The sequence below is a fragment of the Scyliorhinus canicula genome, chromosome 25 (assembly GCF_902713615.1).
Source record: "Scyliorhinus canicula chromosome 25, sScyCan1.1, whole genome shotgun sequence".
Taxonomy (NCBI): Eukaryota; Metazoa; Chordata; class Chondrichthyes; order Carcharhiniformes; family Scyliorhinidae; genus Scyliorhinus; species Scyliorhinus canicula.
The window spans coordinates 19573269-19590516 of NC_052170.1; the positions used below are offsets into that span (position 1 = coordinate 19573269).

The window sequence follows — 17248 nt, forward strand, 5'->3', positions numbered from 1 at the left end:
AACTTGGCTGTAAGTTTCTGTTCAGCGATTCTGCGTTGTCACGCGCCTGAAGGTCGCCTTTGAGAACGCTTAGCCGGAGATCAGAGGCTGAATGCCCTTGACTGCTGAAGTGTTCCCCGACTGGAAGGGAACATTCCTGCCTGACGATTGTCGCGCGATGTCCGTTCATCCGTTGTCGCAGAGTCTGCATGGTCTCTCCAATGTACCACGCTTCGGGACATCCTTTCCTGCAGCGTATGAGGTAGACAACATTGGACGAGTCACACGAGTAAGTACCGCGTACCTGGTGGGTGGTGTTCTCATGTGTAATGGCGATACCAATGCCAATGATCTGGCACGTCTTGCAGAGATTGCCATGGCAGGGTTGTGTGGTGTAGTGGTCGCTGTTCTGAAGGCTGGATAGTTCGCTGCAAACAATGGTTTGTTTGAGGTTGCGTGGTTGTTTGAAGGCAAGTAGTGGGGGTGTGGGGATGACCTTGGCAAGATGTTCGTCTTCATCGATGACGTGTTGAAGGCTGCGAAGAAGATGTCGTAGTTTCTCCACTCCGGGGAAGTACTGGATGACGAAGGGTACTCTGTCGGTTGTGTCCCGTGTTTGTCTTCTGAGGAGGTCGATGCGGTTTTTAGCTGTGGCGCGTTGGAACTGTCGATCGATGAGTCGAGCAACATATGCCGTTCGTATGAGGGCATCTTTCAGCGCGTGTAGATGTCTGTTACGCTCCTCCTCGTCTGAGCAGATCCTGTGTATACGGAGGGCTTGTCCATAGGGAATGGATTCTTTAATGTGTTTAGGGTGGAAGCTGGAGAAGTGGAGCATCGTGAGGTTATCTGTGGGCTTACGGTAAAGCAAAGTGCTGAGGTGACCGTCCTTGATGGAGATGAGTGTGTCCAAGAACGCAACCATTTCTGGAGAGTAGTCCATGGTGAGTCTGATGGTGGGATGGAACATATTGATGTCATTGTGTCGTTGTTTCAATAATTCTTCGCCGTAGGTCCAAAGGAAAACTGTCGGTTGAAGGTCCTGTGTGGTGAGGATACCTTGTGCAAGAAGATATTGGCATATTGAGGTGTGAATTTGGTCCCCATGGCTGTTCCGTGCATCTGGATGAAGAACCTGTTGTCGAAGGTGAAGACGTTGTGATCCAGAATTAAGTGGATGAGTTGCAGAATTGCGTCTGGAGATTGGCAGTTGTCGGTGTTGAGGACTGAGGCTGTTGCAGCAATGCCGCCGTCATGGGGGATGCTGGTGTAGAGTGCCGAGACATCCATTGTGACGAGGAATGTTCCTGGTTCAACTGGTCCATGGGTGCTGAGTTTCTGTAGGAAGTCCGTCGTGTCGCGACAGAAGCTGGGCGTTCCTTGTACGGTGGGTTTCAAGATGCCGTCGATGTAGCCAGAGAGGTTCTCACACAGGGTCCCATTGCCTGATACGATAGGACTGCCTGGTGTGTTGACCTTGTGTATTTTCGGGAATCAGTAGAGATCTCCAATGCGGGGAGTACGTGGGATGAGAGCATGTAGGGTGCTCTGAAGGTCTGGATCCAAGGTCTTGATCAGTCTATTGAGTTGGCGGGTGTGTTCCTTGGTCGGATCTGCGGGTAACTGTCTGTAGTGTTCCTGGTTGTTCAGTTGTCGGTACACTTCTTTGCAGTAGTCCGTTCTATTCAGTATGACGGTGGCCCCTCCTTTGTCTGCTGGTTTGATGACGATGTTGCGGTTGGTCTTGAGAGCGCGGCTGGTGTCACGTTGTGTTTGGGTGATGTTCGGGGCTGCCTTGTGAATGCGACTGATCAATCTGGCATTGACTCGACTCCTGACAGCTTGAGCATACATGATGAGTCTAGGGCAGCAGCCTTCCGGAGGGGTCCAATTCGACTCTTTCCTCTTTGGATGCCGTGCCGCAGATCTCTCGGTCTGTTGTTCCGGTTCATTGATTGTCTCATTGGATTTGATGTCAGCCTCTTGCGGTCTGTGGAAGAAATCGCCTGAAGAATTTTTCCGTGTCTGCCGCGAGACTGATGGGGTCCATTTTGGTGGTGGTGCAGAAATTGAGCCCTCTGCTGAGGACTTTGATTTTGTCTGGTTGAAGGGTGTAGTCCGACAAGTTGACATGGGTCCCACCATTACACGTGAGAACATCACCCACCAGGTACGCGGTGCATACTCATGCGACTCGGCCAACGTTATCTACCTCATACGCTGCAGGAAAGGATGTCCCGAAGCGTGGTACATTGGCGAGACCATACAGACGTTGCGACAACGGATGAACAGACATCGCGAGACAATCACCAGGCAGGAATGTTCCCTTCCAGTCGGGGAACACTTCAGCAGTCATGGGCATTCAGCCTCTGATCTCCGGGTAAGCGTTCTCCAAGGCGGCCTTCAGGACGCGTGACAATGCAGAATCGCCGAGCTGAAACTTATAGCCAAATTCCGCACACATGAGTTCGGCCTCAACCGGGACCTGGGATTCATGTCGCATTACATTCATCCCCCACCACCTGGCCTGGGTTTGCGAAATCCTACCAACTGTCCTGGCTTGAGACAATTCACACCTCTTTAACCTGGGATTACCCCCTATCTCTGGATCTGTAAAGACTTGCAAATGCTCACATTCAAAGTATTATCTTGCATCTTTGACTTTGTCTATGCATATTTTTCTGGAACCTACCTCTTCATTCACCTGAGGAAGGAGCTGCGCTCTGAAAGCTAGTGATTTGAAACAAACCTGTTGGACTTAAACCTGGTGTTGTGGGACTTCTTACTGTGCTCACCCCAGTCCAACGCCGGCATCTCCACATCATGAGTTCAAATAAGGCAGAAATTCCACTTTATTCTCCAAAATCCTAAGCAAATAGTGTGATCCTCCCTGGGGACTTCAATGCCAGGGTTGGGAAGGTCTCCCAACTAAGGGAATGAACCATTGGAAAGGAAGGAGCTGGGAATTGTAACTCCAACAGGGTTATCCTCACCAAATGCAGGAAAAACCAGATTGTCATCACTTACACACTGTTTCTACAAAAAGACAAGCTCAAAACTTCCTGGGGACATCCACAATCAAATCACTGGCACATGATCGACTTCATCATCACCCAGTCCAGAGACCAAAAGGATGCCCACATCACCCAAGTGCTGACCAGTGCAGATGACTGCTGGGCAGACCACCGACTCATCCGTTCCTCAATGTCCATCAAACTCCACGAGAAGCAGCGGAAGATGAAGAAACAGCTTAGAAAAAAAAATCAACATTGAGCCGTTTCAACAGTCAAGCATTCAAGCGGACTTTCAACAACGTCTCCACCAAAATCTCCAAAGCCTTCATTCTAATGGAGTGGAAGAAAAACTGGGAAGAGCTGAAGACAACCATCATCTCAAGCTGCGAAGAAGCCATCGGCTACAAGACCAGGAAACACTAAGACTGGTCTGACGAGAACAAACACAACATCCAACACCTCATCGACAGGAGGGGGGAAACTCTCCACTCCTGGCAAAACAACATGGCCAAAAGGCAAAGCGGAAATCTCCTCAAACAGCAACAGTGGAGATACAAAGAAGATCTAGGGAAATAAAGAACCAATGGTGGACTGAGAAAGCTAAGAGCTGCAATGCCTCTCTGATGAGCTGAGGCCTCAAACTGGGTGCAGAGCAAGGACTGAACCCTTTTGAGAAACAGAAACATCTGCCTTCGATGGAGAGAACACTTCATAGAATTCTTAAACTGTGATACAACCATAGATTGTGTTTGAGGAAAACCTCCAACTCCCCTTTGAAGATGACCTTTGACTCCCATCAAGCGTTGATGAAGTCGAAGCCGCCATTAAACACATGAAGAATGGAAAAGTCGCAGGACTGGACAGGATTACGACAGAGATTTTCAAACTTAGAGGAGAAGAGATCACCCGTCATCTCTATCAGCTGCTCCTGATTTCATAGAATTTACAGTGCAGAAGGAGGCCATTCAGCCCATCGAGTCTGCACCGGCTCTTGGAAAGAGCACCCTACCCAAAGTCAACACCTCCACCCTATCCCCATAACCCAGTAACCCCGCCCAACACTAAGGGCAATTTTGGACACTAAGGGCAATTTATCATGGCCAATCCACCTAACCTGCACATCTTTGGACTGTGGGAGGAAACCGGAGCACCCGGAGGAAACCCACGCACACACAGGGAGGATGTGCAGACTCCGCACAGACAGTGACCCAAGCCGGAATTGAACCTGGGACCCTGGAGCTGTGAAGCGATTGTGCTATCCACAATGCTACCATGCTGCCCAGTCCACCATGCTGATAATCTGGGACAGAAGAAATCCCTGCCGACCTCAGCGATACAGCCATCGCCACCATCTTCATGAAAGGAGACAAGGCTGACTGTGGGAATTACCAAGGAATCTGCCTATTCTCCATCGCCAGGAAGATCATCGCCCGGATCCTCGCTAGCCGCCTTCTCTCAGTCTCTGAAGAAATCCTTCCGGAAAGCCAATGTGGCTTCTGACGAAAACCTTGGAACAATGGACATGATTTTCACCGCTCGACAATGTCAAGAGAAAAAGCAGGAGCAACAACAACTATTCTGGGTGGCCTTCATCAGTGTGACCAAGGTTTTTGACCTCAAGTCAATCAGGGAGTGCTGTGGAAGACCCTGTCAAAGGCCAACTGTCCAGAGAAATTCATCAACATTCACGGCTCCTCCACGACAAGATGTTGGCGACAATCAGCACTGATGGAAATGAAGCAGAAACCTTTGAGTGGAGGCAAGCAGGGATGTGTCATTGCTCCCATCCTTTTCTCTATCTCTATCACCACCATCCTTCCACGCCTTGCCAAGCGCCAGCTTCCCGGTGGAGTGGACATAGTCTACAAGGATGGACCCAACATATTTCATCCTCAACTGATTGAAATCCAAGAAGAGAACGACACTGCCGTTGCTCCTGGAACTTCAGGGTGTGGATGGCATTACCATCTCCACTCTCTCAGGAGAGAATCTCCAGGCCATGCTTAACACCTTTGCGGAAGCATACCGAAGAATGGGTCTCAGCCCCAACCTCAAGAAAACTCACGCCCTTTACCAACGAGTCCCAGGGCACGATCCGATCTCTCCCTCCATCAGGATCAATGGAGAACCCCTTCTAAATGTGGAACTTTTCCCATACCTGGGGAGCCCCCTCTCAGCTAAGCCAGGCGTTGATGCGGAGATCCAACATTGTATCCAATTCGCGAGCGCCATCCGAGGAGGAGGGTCTCCGATGACTGTGACATCTGAACTGATACCAAGACCCTTGTGTACAAGGCAGTAGTCCTCCCAAAACTTCCATATGGCTTAGAAACTTGGACCATGTACAGGCAACACCTCAAAGCCCTGGAGAGGAACCATCAACGCTGTGTGAGGCAGATTCTCCACATCAGCTGGGAGGACAGGCCAACTAACATCAGTGTCATTGAAGGAGTCAAAGCACCAGCATCGAGGCCACGATCATCCGGAGCCAACTCTACAGGGCCGTCCAAGTGCCAGAGCAAATCTTCACCCAGCTCAAGGGGGGGGCTCCCAAACCAGAGGAGGGCAGAGGGAGCACTTCAAAGGCGCCTTGTCGGCTTCCCTCAAGAAATGCAACATCGATGTCAACACTTGGGAGGCCCATGCTCAGAAGAAACCTACCCGCTCGCAAACAGTTAGTAAGAAATGAAAAAGGTGCAATCAAGCAGATGTATACAAACCAACCAGTGGTGGACAACGATCTTCTAAGATCAAGCCTTCGGCTGTTCAAACGGAAGGCGCTGTGTCATGGCCCTGGACAGGAAAAAAGTGATGAAGCCAAGATTTCTCGGCCAAAGCTGAAACATGAAGTTTGTGTTACATAAATGTTGGGCAGCATCATGGATTGATTTTGATTTTGGTGAACCTGTATATAAAGAACTGGACCCCGCACTTGAACAATTGGATGGATACCACTTGTTTGTTTACAAGCCTGCCTCAGGGCCTGTAATGGTCAAACTTAAAATTCCAGCTTTCAAGAGTATTTGTTTTAGGAGTTCAGATTACCTTGTCAGATACTGTTCTATGTACTGTATAAGTGAATGTTTCATTTTTGCAGTACAGTTTTGAAGTCTTTAATAAAACCTTGTCAGCTTTGTGCTTTGTTTTGTTGAAAAGTGTTGTTTCTTATTGAGAAGTGTATGCAAAAGGAGGTGATTCATTGGAATTCTAAGCAATCACAGTTTCATATCTTGCCATTTTGTGTAACGACCGTTGATTTTCAGCCTCAGCGTTGGTAATGGATAGAGAGGTGAGTGTTTTGTGTATTATATCTTTATACTAATTATTCTGAGCCACACTCAAATGTTTCTTTTCATCCAGTAGAACTTGAAAGAAGGTAACCTCATCAACTAATAAGAAAACATATTCACTCCATTTAATTTTTCATTAAAGAACCAGGCAATATCTTTGATTTTAGATCCATTGATTTTAAATCAGTCCACCTATTTTCAATTTCTTACATTGATGTAAATATCAGGGATTTCCTTCAAACTAAGTAATAAGAGACCATTGTGAATGCCTGGTTGCAGTTCAGTTAAAACACTTCTTTGATTATGGTTAGTTGTGGACGAGTGAATTTTTACATGCAAAATTCAGTGTTCCTGTTGTCAGGCTATGAATTTTGTTGAGTTCTGCACTTGCATAAATGTGTTTGAGTATTTTCATACATGTTATTTATATTGTCAAGACCATAAAACCATAGACTGACACAGCACGAAAGGAAGCTGTCACCATTTGAAGATATGACTTCAAAGAAATTAAGAGATTAATGCAGGTCTGTAAAACTGTACGGCACTCTTTCACCTTCTGGTAACTGAGCACATAGAGACCTCACCCACTTACTCGTTGGAGGAGTCGATTTGACACCACGTGTTACAACAAAATGGATATGGTGCAAGAAGACAAAAATTATTGAATTTACCTCCTTGGTAGCAAAGATTTTATTTTGCCAAATTTATGACTATTGTTCTTCAAAAATACATGCAAAGTGTACTTGGCCCATGGCAGACATTTTTCATATCTTATATATTGCACTGTTAGTATTTTTTATGAACTTTATGCTTTACATCCCTATTTAATTTTCAATAAATATATTAGTTGGTTCAGCCTGTAAAAAAAAAAAAAAAAAAAAAAAAAAAAAAAAAAAAAAAAAAAAAAAAAAAGAAGAAACCTACCCGGAGGAACCTCCTGACTGGAGGGACACAATCCTTCGAGGACACCCGGCGACAAGAGGAGGTCCGGAAAAGGAGCCTCAGAAAGGAATACCGGCAATCTAGAGTCCGAGGACCGATCCAACCTCCCGGAAATACCTGCCGAGCGTGCAGTCAGTGATGCGACTCGAGTATCGGACTCGTCAGCCACGCAAGGAACTTCTTAGGTGGCCAATCATATTCTTTCTGGGCAGCACAGTGGTTAGCATTGCTGCCTACGCCGCTGAGGACCCGGGTTCGAATCCCTGCCCTGGGTCACTGTCCGTGAGGAGTTTGCACATTCTCCCCGTGGCCGCGTGGGTTTCACCCCCACAACCCAAAAGATGTGCAGGCTAGGTGGATTGGCCACGCTAAATTGCCCCTTAATTGGAAAAAATAATTGGGTACTCTAAATTTTTTTTTTTTTAAATCATATTCTTTCTGCCGCAAGGTGCAGAGGGATCTGGGTGTCGTCTTGCATGAATTATAAAGGGCTAGTATGCAGGTCCAGCAAATAATTAGGAAAGCTAATAAAATGTTATCATCTATTGTGAAGGAAATTGGATACAGAAGTAGGGAGGTTATGCTTACAGTTGTACAGAACACTGGAATATTCCACATCTGGAGTATTGTGCACAGTATTGGTCTCCTTATTTAAGGAAATATGTAAATGTTTTGGAAGCAGTTCTGAGGAGTTTTACCAAAATAGCATCTGGAAGGGCGGGTGGTCTTATAAGGAAATTTAGGAGAGGTTGGGTTTGTATCTGCTGGAGTTGAGAAGATTAAGAGGCAACTCGATCGAAACATTTTAAGATGCTGAGGGGCAGTGACAGGGTGGGTGTGGAGAGGATGTTTCCTCTTGTGGAAGAATCTAGAACTCGGGGGTCACTGTTTAACAATAAGGGGTCGCCCATTTAAGACGGAGATGAGGTGAAATTATTTCTCTCAGATGGCCGTGAGTCTCTGGAACTCTCTTTCTCAAAAGGCGGTGGAAGCAGAATCTTTGAATATTTATTTTTAAGGCCGAGGTGGATAGATTCTTAGTAAGCAAGGGGGTGAAAGGTTATCGGGGGGGGGGAAGGTTATCGGGGGTGAAAGGTTATCGGGGGGTTAAAGGTTATAGGTGGGATGCAGATTTGAGATTACTATCAAAGCAGCCACGGTCTTATTAAACAGCGGAGCAGGTTGGAGGGGCAGTATGGCCTTCTCCTGCCCCTTGTAAGAGAACTCCACAGACTAACAACCGATTGAGAGGAAAGATTTCTCCTCATCTCTGTCCGAAGTGGAAGACCCGTTATTCTTAAAATGCCCCCCCCCCCAGCCCCGGTTCTAGTCTCTCCCACAAGTGGAAACACCTTCCTGGTGTTCACCTCATTCAAATGTCCTCTTTCATTGAGTTCACCTTGTTCTTCTAACCTCCAACAGATGTAGGCCTGTCCAACCCTAGAACATAGAACAGTACAGCACAGAACAGGCCCTTCGGCCCTCGATGTTGTGCAGAGCAATGATCACCCTACTCAAACCCATGTATCCACCCTATACCCGTAACCCAACAACCCCCCCCCCCCCTTACTTTTTTAGGACACTACGGGCAATTTAGCATGGCCAATCCACGTAATCCGCACATCTTTGGACTGTGGGAGGAAACCGGAGCACCCGGAGGAAACCCACCCACACACGGGGAGAACGTGCAGACTCCGCACAGACAGTGACCCAGCCGGGAATCGAACCTGGGACCCTGGAGCTGTGAAGCATTGATGCTAACCACCATACCACCGTGCTGCCCAATTCAACCCTGTTCAACTTTTCCTCATAAGATAAGCCTCAGGAATGAGCCGAGTGAATCTTCTCTGAATTTGCTTCTAGCGCAATGATATATTTTCTCAAATGAGACCAAAACTGCGCGCGGGATTTTAGATGTGTTCTCAACAAGGGTCCTGTACAATCCCGGGAAGAGAGGGTAAGAAAGAGTGGATTGGAGTTAAACGCCAGCCCAGTTGCTTGCTATGAATCTGTCGGGGTCAGTACGGACACAGGTCACTTTTAGGCAGCGGCTGACCAATAACAATTCCCGCCGGAACGCAGTGACTCAATCCCTCTCTGTTCTGTCCGTTGCTTCCTCAGGTAGGGCTGACGTACTACTGAACGATGTCCGCCCTCACTGCCGGGAGCAGTACGCAGCGGCATTCCTCAACAAAGTTTGGAATGAGGTGGAACCGCGGCCGAGCCAATCCCCTCAGTTACTGAAGAACAAGGTAGGAAAGCCGGTCCCACTCGGCCCGCGATCGGAAACCTTGACCTCTCGTTGTCAATGTGGTGGCTCGAGACAGGCACGGGAGGCTTAATCGTTACCAAAGAGGTTCATGGATGAAAGGCAAAGTTAATTCAGTAACAGAAACAGAACTCAATCCACCAGGTCTTAACACATCATCTCCCTGGTCCACACTGCCTGGGGGTCCTCCTCCCCAGGGCCCCGTGCAAATTCCCTCAGGGGGCTGGTTTAGCACAGTGGGCTAAACAGCTGGCTTGTAATGCAGAACAAGGCCAGCAGCGCGGGTTCAATGCCCGTACCGGCCTCCCCCAACAGGCGCCGGAATGTGGCGACTAGGGGCTTTTCACAGTAACTTCATTGAAGCCTACTTGTGACAATAAGCGATTATTATTATCATGGTTGGGCTTCACGCGTTCCTGCACGTTTGGTCCCGAGCTAATCACATGTTTTTTTTAAAATTTAGAGTAGCCAATTATTTTTTCCAATTAAGGGGCAATTTAGCGTGCCCAATCCACCTACGCTGCACATCTTTGGGTTGTGGGGGCGAAACCCACGCAGACACGGGGAGAACGTGCAAACTCCACACAGACAGTGACCCAGGGCCGGGATTCGAACCCGGGTCCTCAGCGGCGTAGGCAGCAGTGCTAACCACTGTGCCACCGTGCTGCCCCTCCAATCACATGTTGGTGCAGCCCGCCCCCTTAAAGGGGCTGCGCTACCACATACCTCAATAATTTAGGCTGGTAGCCGGAGAAGCCAGGCCTCTTGATTAAGGACGGCAACCTTCTGCTGTAAGCACGTTACTGGGCGGGCTGTTAGATCACCATTGGGGTTTGACTCTGAAGTGATTTAATCGCGCGCGGCCCACTCTGGAGGGGAATCCAGGCCCCTTGCTCTGAAAAGCTGAAGGACCTAAAGGAGGTGGCGTTGAGAGGGGTGTGGGGACCAAGATGGGGCTCAGTCGTTGCCTTGTTTCCTCAGGTGCTCGTGGATACCCAACAGGTGATTGCCCAGGGTTACCTCATGCAACACGTGGAAAACAGGAAGAAATGGAAGGAGTGCTACTTTGTCATGAAGGCTAGCTACCACTTGGAGTATTACGAAACTAAAGAGGTACGGGGGTTTATAAGTTCACCTCCAGGTTTATTGCTGATACTGCAAAGCGTCTGGTTGGCGTGTATGCCTGGATAGACGGGGGTTTCAGTCTGCGGGTGGGGAGTGTGTCTGGAAGTGTGTTTGGTTGGTTTGGGTGCTGTCTCTGCTGGTGCAGCTGAACATAACTGAACGTAGGATGAGACCTCAAGTCAGGAGTGTGATGGAACACTCTCCACTTGCCCGGATGAGCGCAGCTCCAAAAAATGCTCAAGGAGCTCAACACCATCCAGGACGAAGCAGCCTGATGATTGGCACCTGATCTATCACCTCAAACACCCACTCCCTCCACCGCTGACGCACCATGGCAGCAGTGTGTAGCATCTACACGATGCACTGCAGCAACTCACCAACTCACCTGCGACAGCACCTTCCAAATCCTCGACCTCCACCACCAAGAAGGACGAGAGCAGATTCATGGGAACACCACCATCTGCAGATTCCCCTCCGATCCAGTCACCATCCTGACTTGGAAATGTATCGCCGTTCCTTCTCTGTCGCTGGGTCAAAATGCTGGAACTCCCTTCCCAATCGCACAGTGGTTAGCACTGTTACCTCACAGCGCCAGGGACACGGGTTCAATTCCTGCCTCGGGTCACTGTCTGGGCGGAGTCTGCTCGTTCTCCCCGTGTCTCCCTGGGTTTCCTCCGGAAATAAGCGAATAAACACCCCGGGAAACATACTTCCCAATAATCAACAATACAATCTGTACAGATTTTTCCCCTTTTTCACTCCCCCTCGCGAACAGCCCCTCAAACACGGTCACAAACAACCCCCACATTTCCTCAAACCCCCCCCCCTTCACTCAGACTTTATCTTCTCTAATCGCAGGTAGTCTTGCAGGTCACCCAACCAAGCCGCTACCCCCCGGTACCCCTCGGTGGTGATGCCGACCGCCACTCCAGCAAAATTCACCACCGTGCAATCAGAGAGGTGAAGGCCAAGACATCGGCCTTCCTCCTCTCCATGAGCTCCGGCTTCTCTGAAACCCCAAATATCGCCACCAAAGGGTCCGGGTCCACCTCCTCGTCTAATATTCTGGCTAAGACCGCGAACACTCCCGTCCAGAATCTTCCCAATTTTTCGCAACCCCCAAAACATGTGCGCGCGATTCGCTGGCCCCCGCCTGTGCTGTATTTCTCTATCTAACACCTCTCACACTCATCTGCTACCCCCTGAAAGAACCCACTCATTCTCGCCCGAGTCCTATGCACCCTGTGCACCTCCTTAAACTGTATCAGGCTCATCCTTGCACAAGAGGAGGTCCCGTTTACCCTTCGCAGTCCCTCACTCCATACTCCCCAATTGATCTCCTCTCCCAACTCCGCTTCCCATTTCTCCTTGATCTTCACCACCCGCTTGCCTCCCTGCTTCCCCCAGTCACTTGTATATATCCCCAATTCTTCCCTCCCCTTCCACATCCGGAAGCAGCAGTCGCTCCAGCAGGGTGTATCCTGGCAACTTAGGGAACCCCTTCCAGACCTTTCGCGCAAAGTACCTAACCTGCAGATACCTGAACTCACTCCCCCTCGGCAGCTCCACCCTCTCCCTTTTCTCCTCCAGACTGGCGAACCCTTCCTTCAAACACAGATCCCTCACCTTGGAGTGCGTGTGTGTTTGTGCGTGTATCTGGGTCAGTGAGTGTGTGTGTGTATCTAGGTCAGTGAGTGTGTGTGTGTGTGTGTGTATCTAGGTCAGTGAGTGTGTGTGTGTGCGTGTATCTGGGTCAGTGAGTGTGTGTGCGTATCTAGGTCAGTGAGTGTGTGTGTGTGTTTGTAAGTTTTAGTGAGAGTATTCGTGTGTTGTGATGATGAATGTGAACCTGGGTCAGTGAGTGTGTGTATATTTGCGAGTATTTGTGGGAGTGTGTTTGTGAGCCTGAATCAGTGTGTGCGTGTGTGTGTGTGTGTGTGTTTGTGCATTTGTCAGTGGTGAGTGTTGTGTGTGGGCGTGTGTGTTTGTGAGTGTGTGTGTGTACCTGGGTCAGTCATTGAGTGCGTGTGTCTGTGAGTGTGTGTTTGTGTGTGCATGTACCTGGGTCGGTCATTGAGTGTGTGTACGTTTGTGTGTGTATGTGTGTGTCTGGGGTCAGTGTGTGTGCATGTGTATTTGTCAGTGTGTGTGTCTGAGTCAGTGACTGTGTGTGTATGTTTGTCAGTGTGTGTATATCTGGGTCAGTCATTGACTGTGTGTGTGTATGTTTGTGAGTGTGTGTGTGTATGTTTATCAGAGTGTGTGTCTGGGTCAGTCAGTGACTGTGTGGGTATTTTTGTGAGTGTGCGTGTGTGTGTGTGTTTGTGTGAGTGTGTGTGTGTATGTTTGTGAGTATGTGTGTGCTTGTGAGTGTGTGTGTCTGGGGTCAGTGTGTGTGCATGTATGTTTGTGAGTGTGTATGTATCTGGATCAGTCAGTGACTGTGTGTATGCATGTTTGTGAGTGTGTGTGTGTCTGGGTCAGTCAGTGACTGTGTGTGTGTATTTTTGTGAGTGTGTGTGTTTATGTTTGTGAGAGTGTGTGTATGTTTGTGAGAGTGTGTGTCTGGGTCAGTGAGTGTGTGTGTGTATTTTTGTGAGTGTGTGTATGTTTGTCAGAGTGTGTGTCTGGGTCAGTCAGTGACTGTGTGGGTATTTTTGTGAGTGTGCGTGTGTGTGTGTGTTTGTGTGAGTGTGTGTGTGTGTGTTTATGAGTGTGTTTGTGAGTGTGTGTGTTATTATGGGCCAGGATTTAGAGATCCCCAAAGTGTATCATTGAGTTCACCTGATCCATAACTTTTAATAGATTTTGGTTATGGGGAGCACAAGGGCCCAATTTACAGATGCGGTGCAACAGAGTTAAAGTACTTTTAAATTAAAACAATGTTTATTATATGAATCCAGTTAACATTTTTATAAACACATAGTAAACATCTTAGCAACTACCAATTCAAATACTCCCCCCAAAGAATACAGTATTCTATAAGTAACCCTTAATCTTTCCTAGCAACATCCATAAGGCAAATACCCTCTTCAACACAGACATCAGGTTTAAATTCTCTACTGAGAGCAGTTATCACTTTTAAATTAGCAAGTGATCTGAAGACATTCCTTTCATGCAGAAAGAAATCAGAATTACACCTGGTTTTGCTGGATGCAGCTCCCAATCTGCAAAACGAAACTAGACACAATGTAGCTGTCAGCTCAAAACCGAAAGTAAAGCAGACAGACAGCCCAGCTCCACCCACACTCTGGCATCACTGCAGCTATTTGATAAACACCCATTTCTTAACGATACTCTCACATGACAGTGTACGTTTGTGAGAGTGTGTGTGCAGGTCCGCGAGTGTTTGTGAGAGTGTGTGTGTATCTGGGTCAACGAGTATGTGTATGTATGTCTATGAGTGTCTGTGAATGTATGTGTGTGTGTTTGTGTCTGGATCAGTGAGTCTGTGTGTATATGTTTGGGATTGTTTGTGAGAGTGTGTGTGTTGGTGTGTCCGGGTCAGTGAGTGTGTGTGTTGGTGTGTCTGGGTCAGTGAGTGTGTGTGTTGGTGTGTCTGGGTCAGTGTTTGTGTGTTGGTGTGTCTGGGTCAGTGAGTGTGTGTGTTTGTGTGTCTGGGTCAGTGAGTGTGTGTGTTGGTGTGTCTGGGTCAGTGAGTGTGTGTGTTGGTGTGTCTGGGTCAGTGAGTGTGTGTGTTGGTGTGTCTGGGTCAGTGAGTGTGTGTGTTGGTGTGTCTAGGTCAGTGAGTATGTATGTTGGTGTGTCTGGGTCAGTGAGTGTGTGTGTTGGTGTGTCTGGGTCAGTGAGTGTGTGTGTTGGTGTGTCTGGGTCAGTGAGTGTGTGTGTTGGTGTGTCTGGGTCAGTGAGTGTGTGTGTTGGTGTGTCTAGGTCAGTGAGTGTGTGTGTTGGTGTGTCTGGGTCAGTGAGTGTGTGTGTTTGTGTGTCTGGGTCAGTGAGTGTGTGTGTTGGTGTGTCTGGGTCAGTGAGTGTGTGTGTTTGTGTGTCTGGGTCAGTGAGTGTGTGTGTTTGTGTCTGGGTCAGTGAGTGTGTGTGTTGGTGTGTCTGGGTCAGTGAGTGTGTGTGTTGGTGTGTCTGGGTCAGTGTGTGTGTGTGTTTGTGTGTCGGGGTCAGTGAGTGTGTGTGTTTGTGTGTCGGGGTCAGTGAGTGTGTGTGTTGGTGTGTCTGGGTCAGTGAGTGTGTGTGTTGGTGTGTCTGGGTCAGTGAGTGTGTGTGTTGGTGTGTCTGGGTCAGTGAGTGTGTGTGTTGGTGTGTCTGGGTCAGTGAGTGTGTGTGTTGGTGTGTCTGGGTCAGTGAGTGTGTGTGTTTGTGTGTCTGGGTCAGTGAGTGTGTGTGTGTGTCTGGGTCAGTGAGTGTGTGTGTTTGTGTCTGGGTCAGTGAGTGTGTGTGTTGGTGTGTCTGGGTCAGTGAGTGTGTGTGTGTGTCTGGGTCAGTGAGTGTGTGTTGGTGTGTCTGGGTCAGTGAGTGTGTGTGTTGGTGTGTCTGGGTCAGTGAGTGTGTGTGTTTGTGTCTGGGCCAGTGAGTGTGTGTGTTTGTGTGTCTGGGTCAGTGAGTGTGTGTGTGTTGCTGTGTCTGGGTCAGTGAGTGTGTGTGTTGGTGTGTTTGGGTCAGTGAGTGTGTGTGTGAGACTGATGAGTGTTGTGTAAGTGCCTCTGTTTCTGGATCAGTGAGTACATGTGTGTGAGTATGTTTGTGAATATTTGTGAGAATGTGTGTGTGTCTGGGTCAGTGAGTGCATGTGTGAGACTGTCAGTGTGTGTGTTTGAGTGTGTGTGTGTGTTTATTTGAGTGTGTGTGTGTGAGACTGTGTCAGTGAATGTATGTGTGTTTGAGTGTGTCTATGTGACTGTTTCAGTGAGTGCATGTGTGTGACTGTCAATGAGTGTGTGTGTGAGAGACAGTGTCAGTGTGTGTGTGTGTGTGTGTGAGACAGTGTCAATGAGTGTGTGTGTGAGACAGTGTCAATGAGTGTGTGTGTGTGTGTGAGACAGTGTCAGTGAGTGTGTGTGTGAGAGACAGTGTCAGTGAGTGTGTGTGTGTGAGACAGTGTCAATGAGTGTGTGTGTGTGTGTGTGAGACAGTGTCAATGAGTGTGCACATGTGAGTGTCTGTGGGGAGGGGGGGGTGTATATTGTAGGGTGGGGGATTTGTCGACTCCCAGAATTCTGTTATCCGTTGCGATGTGTTCCAGGCTGAACAGAGGAAACAGAAACCTGAAGGCAGTGTGCTGCTATCAGGTTACATCTTGCTGAACACAATGAAAGATTACAGAGACATGCTACATCGGAGCTGGCCACACTTCAACGGTGAGAGCTCAAAGGGAATAGAGGTAATGGTGCATTTGGGCCATGGGGGTGCTCACACATTCTGAATTGTTACTTTATGTGAGATGTGGTTGGTCTCCATTACTCTCTTGGTGCTGCCACATGGCGTTAGGTGGGCAGTGCCTCAGCTGATGTCCTTCCGGAACAAACTGAGATGTAAAATGGCGCAGTGGCAGCCGTGTGTGCCATCTACAAGGTGCACGGCAACAACTCACCAAGGCTCCTCTGACAGCACCTTCCAGAGGCGTGACCACTATCACCTGGAACAACAAGGGTCCACCTGGGGACTCCACCACCTGGAGATTTCCCTCCAACTCACTCACCACCCTGGCTCAAGAAGGCAGCTCAACACCACCTTCTCGAAGGCAATTAGTGATGGGCAATAAATGCTGGGCCAGCCAGTGACGGCCACATCCCAAAAATGAATATTTAACAATAATAATAATCTTTATTAGTGTCACAAGTAGGCTTACATTAACACTGCAATGAAGTTACTGTGAAAAGCCCCTAGTCGCCACATTTCGGCGCCTGTTCGGGTACACTGAGGGAGATTCAGGATGTCCAATTCACCCAACAGGCACGTCTTTCGGGACTTGTGGGAGGAAACCGGAGGAAACCCACGCAGGCACGGGGAGAACTCGCAGACTCCGCGCAGACAGTGGTCCAAGCCGGGAATCGAACCCGGGACCCTGGCGCTGCGAAGTAACAGTGCTAACCGCCGTGCTAACGTGCCGGCCCTTATTTTTAATAAGTGCAAGCTGTTTTTCATCTTCCCCTGCCAGGAGTGGTTGAACCTTACGTTTGGTCAGTGTTTGGGATGTGTGTGTGTGACATGGCACTGTCCCCTGGCGGTGCGGTGGGGTATGTTCCAGGCTGAATAACCCGAGACCCTGGATTAATGTTCCAGCTGGTGACGGTTCAAATCCCACCCCGAGAGTCCGCAATCTGTTTCTGGGTCTGCGATGCCCTGTAGCCTCTGTCGATCGAAAAGCAGCGTTGTTTCAGGAGCCTGACCCGCTAACTCTTGCGTTTCTCTCTGCGCGGGGTCCTGCCTCCGGCCTGCTGAGTGTTCGAAGGGTTTCCTGTGTTTTTTTCCCACCTCTCCTTTCAGCGTTTGGCTTTGGGAAGCGAAGTGCTGGTCTCAGGAAAATGGGTTCACGGAGCTGTTGGATTGTCCGGTCCCCGAATGACCGTTTTACGGGAGGATAAACCTTGCCCAACTGTGACCCAAAGGTTGACGCTGAAATGGTCCAACAAGACACTCAACTGGGGTTCTGGGGAGGT

At 48.8% G+C, this 17248-nt stretch overlaps 1 protein-coding gene across 1 annotated transcript in view; it reads left to right on the forward strand.

Annotated features, from left to right (window-relative positions):
- Positions 1-17248, forward strand: part of LOC119957012 (protein Niban 1-like) — an 80629-nt gene that overhangs the window by 21498 nt on the left and 41883 nt on the right. The window contains exons 2-4 of the mRNA XM_038784594.1: positions 9347-9477; positions 10476-10607; positions 15832-15946. Of these exons, the coding sequence (XP_038640522.1) occupies positions 9347-9477; positions 10476-10607; positions 15832-15946 (378 nt within the window). The remainder of the gene's footprint in view (positions 1-9346; positions 9478-10475; positions 10608-15831; positions 15947-17248) is intronic.